Source organism: Scylla paramamosain, chromosome 29 (genome assembly GCF_035594125.1).
Source record: "Scylla paramamosain isolate STU-SP2022 chromosome 29, ASM3559412v1, whole genome shotgun sequence".
Taxonomy (NCBI): Eukaryota; Metazoa; Arthropoda; class Malacostraca; order Decapoda; family Portunidae; genus Scylla; species Scylla paramamosain.
In genome coordinates, this window is record NC_087179.1 from 3,117,525 (window position 1) to 3,121,163 (window position 3,639).

Genomic DNA, 3,639 nt, shown 5'->3' on the forward strand with positions numbered 1-3,639 from the left:
ACTAAAAAAAAACATGTTTTTATTAATATTGTTCCTTTTCTCCAGAGAGGTTGTTTTGTATCTGCTTCAAGTGCAAAGTGCAAAAAGTCCAAAGTGCAAAAACACACAAAAGACACGATTTTGATCAAATTGTTTTCCAATGTAGCGTGTTTCCATGTTTTATAGAGTTGTGGTACGTAAGGAGCTGAAAAGCACACAAAAGGCACATTTTTGGTAATGTTATTTCTTTTCCCATATAGGGTGCTATGCATGCAGTTTAGCTTTTTGAGACCTAGCAAGCTCAAAATTACTCATATTACACGTTTTCAGCAAAGTGTTTTTCTGATTGCTGTTATAAAGTGCTTTGTATGTATTTTGGCATTTTAGTATCTAACCAGGTTGTAATCACACTATAATGCACATTTTTAGTATTATTGTTTAGTTTCTCTATACAAAGTGGTATTCATGTACTTTAGCATTGTGGTATCTAAGAAGCTAAAAAACACTCTTAGTTATATATATATATATATATATATATATATATATATATATATATATATATATATATATATATATATATATATATATATATATATATATATATATATATATATATATATATATATATATTTTTTTTTTTTTTTTTTTTTTTTTTTTTTTTCACCATTTCATATATTCACTCCACGTGTACCATGGCCATCCAGTCCTTTCTCCACCTCTCAAGGGAATTTCACATCCACTTCGAGTCCTTAGGGATAACACCTGTGTACATATGTTTGTCTTCCTTCCTGGTCATTTCTCCTCCTTCTCTACCTCAAGGGAATTTCACACCCACTTCCAGTCCTCAGGGATAACACCTGCGTTCGCCCCCTTCTCTACCTCTTAAGGGAATTTCACACCAACTTCAAGTTCTTAGCTCAGATAAACACAGCCCGCATCGTAGCGAGCTCACTGTTCATCATCAGTTCATTTGGGACTTCAGTCCCAGTCAGAGACACAATCAGTCAATCACCCAGTCACAAGCAGTCAGTCTTGGTCTCTCACTCAGTTCCGCTCAATCACAGTAAACCTTGAAAGACACTGCTCAGATATAAATCATATCACTTTAGAGAGAGAGAGAGAGAGAGAGAGAGAGAGAGAGAGAGAGAGAGAGAGAGAGTATAATCAGTCGCCACGTTACGATTTCGTCTCGAATCCGGTGTGTACAAATCATCTACCAGTAATGAAGTACCAGCTGCCCACCAGCCAGCCTGGGCTCGCCTTAACTTCACCACTGGAGTGAAAACTAAAAAAATTTCCTGCCAGGGTAAACAGACATAAAACATACAAAAAACATCATGGATATCAAAATAAATCAATACACAACTCATGTAAACTCACAAAAAAAAAAAAAATAATAACTAAATGAAACTTATACATCTCAAAATTTCCAGCTGAGGGACACGATGGGTGACCTTCGTTCACACAAACGCTTCTGGTTCCCTGCTGACAGTGATGATAGGCGTCTCCCTCTTGTCACCACAAACTGATAGGGTCCTTAAACATCACTGTGAAACTCCTGCCACACACCCATGGTGCACTCTAATCATCCTCTATCCCGCTCCCTACTTTTCATTAACATCCAACACTTTGCCCAACAATATCTTCACACTGAAATACACCATCACGTACCTGCTATGCTGACAAAGCCACACAATCCAGACCTCTAAATCAACGCCTCAAGTGTCCGTGTTCCACGCCAAAATCCCTCCCGTTTCAAAATAAACACTTCCCATCAAACCCCACGCTGGGCGGCTGAACATCACGATTCGTCTAGCTCCGCCTGACTCCTCACACTCAGCCCCTCAAACTTTGTGCGTGCCCTCGCGCACATCCACACCTATTTCCTTCTTTCCTTTCTTGCTCCACAAGCCTATGAGACCACCTCAACCTCCCAGGTTCTCTTCTTTCTGACCCCACTAATTAGTCTCCTTTTTCTGACTTGTTTCCTCCCCAGCCTGTTCACACTCCGGCCTAATCACTTGATCCTCCTCCCTCTCCTGACCTGCTTCTTCTATCTTCTCACACTCTGGTATTGTGGTCAAATCATTCCTGTCTTCCTCCACCCTGGATGGGGACCCATCATCAAACCCAAACCGTCGCAACACCTCGGTCATATCAGGCATCTCTACTTCTTCCTCATCCACTTGCTTTCCCTCCTCATCTTCCTTTGAAATTTGCCCGCCCTCTACATGCTGAGGCCCCTTGTCCTGTTGTTGCTGTTCAGATGAACCCTCACAATACCCTGCTCTCAAGGGTCTCAGATTACTCCCATGTAGCACTTTCTCATAACCTTGTTCATCCTCTGGTCTCACCTGATATAGTCCACTGACCTTATCCAACACTTCTACAATTACCCAGACCTCTTCTGTAAATTTAGGGTGGATCTTATTCCTCCCAACCACTGAATGATCTCTCAGCAAAACCCGTTGACCCTCCTACAAAGATTCTCCTATTGCCTGCTCTTGCTGTCTCCTTCTATTACCGTCATTATACTGTTTTATGTTCTCCTTAGCTGCCCTCCAGGCTTTCTGCTGGGTCTCCCGGAGCTTCCTAACCCACTGATGGTGGGTAATAGCAGCCTCGTCCGTACCCCACTGTGAACCGGTCCATAGGAAGATAAGGCTCCACCCCAAACACCAGATAGTGTGGTGAGAATCCAGTCACAGCATGTGGTGTGCTGTTGTAGATGGCAGTCAGGCTAGATAAATACCTAGGCCACTGCTCCCTTTGCTCTTTACACAAAGTAGCCAACATGCCATGCATGGTACGATTGAACCGCTCACATACCCCATTACCCTGAGGATGATATGGGGAAGTCGGGGACTTGTTCACTTGATAGCGCTTGCACAACTCTTGCACTAGCTGCCCTTCGAAATTCTTGCCTTGATCACTATGAATTTGCTCTGGGCACCCAAACCGGTTAAAAATTTCCTCTACTAAGATTTTACCTACGGTGGTTGCCTTCTGATTCTTGGTAGGAATAGCTAAAGCAAACTTGCTGAACACATCTATTATTGCCAATAACATTTTTCTTCCCATCTCTAGCAGGCTCAAGCACTGTAAAATCCATGGCCAAGACTTCCCATGGTCGACTAGCCTCAATTGTTCCCAGGCGAGTCTGCCATGGGCCCCTCCTCTTTTGCCATGGCACATGTCTTACACCCAGCCACATACTTTTTTTACATCCTCATGTAATCCTGGCCAAGCAAACTTCCTGTTGATTAAGGCAGTAGTTCTAGCTACCCCCTGATGGCCCCATTCGTCATGAGCTCCCCTCATCACCTCCTTTCTCTGTCCCTTAGGTAAAACTACTCTCCATTTGCTGTGGTTCTTCTTATCTCCTGCCCAATATATCACTCCATCTCTCATAAACAACTTCCGCCTCACTCTCCACAACTATCTGAATTCTTCTGATTGCAGCAAATCTCTTATTTCCCTCACATGCAACCTGCCAACCATTTGTATCTATAGTTTGCCCAGCATAGGACAAGCCTTCTGTGCATCCCGCATCTGTTCTATCTGTACCTTGTCCCACACCTTCATTACTGCCACTCTTGCTGATGGAGCACTCTCCCACACCTCCCTTAACTCTTCGTCTTTTCCCTCCTCCACCTCATG

At 43.0% G+C, this 3,639-nt stretch overlaps 1 protein-coding gene across 1 annotated transcript; it reads right to left on the reverse strand.

Moving 5' to 3' along the window:
- Positions 1 to 1,937: 1,937 nt before the first annotated feature.
- On the reverse strand, positions 1,938 to 3,174 carry LOC135115599 (uncharacterized). The gene is made up of 2 exons (XM_064032534.1): positions 2,581 to 3,174; positions 1,938 to 2,333 (listed from the first exon to the last, which is right to left on the reverse strand). The coding sequence occupies exons 1-2, from the start codon at positions 3,172 to 3,174 to the stop codon at positions 1,938 to 1,940; spliced, it is 990 nt and encodes a 329-aa protein (XP_063888604.1).
- Positions 3,175 to 3,639: the final 465 nt, after the last annotated feature.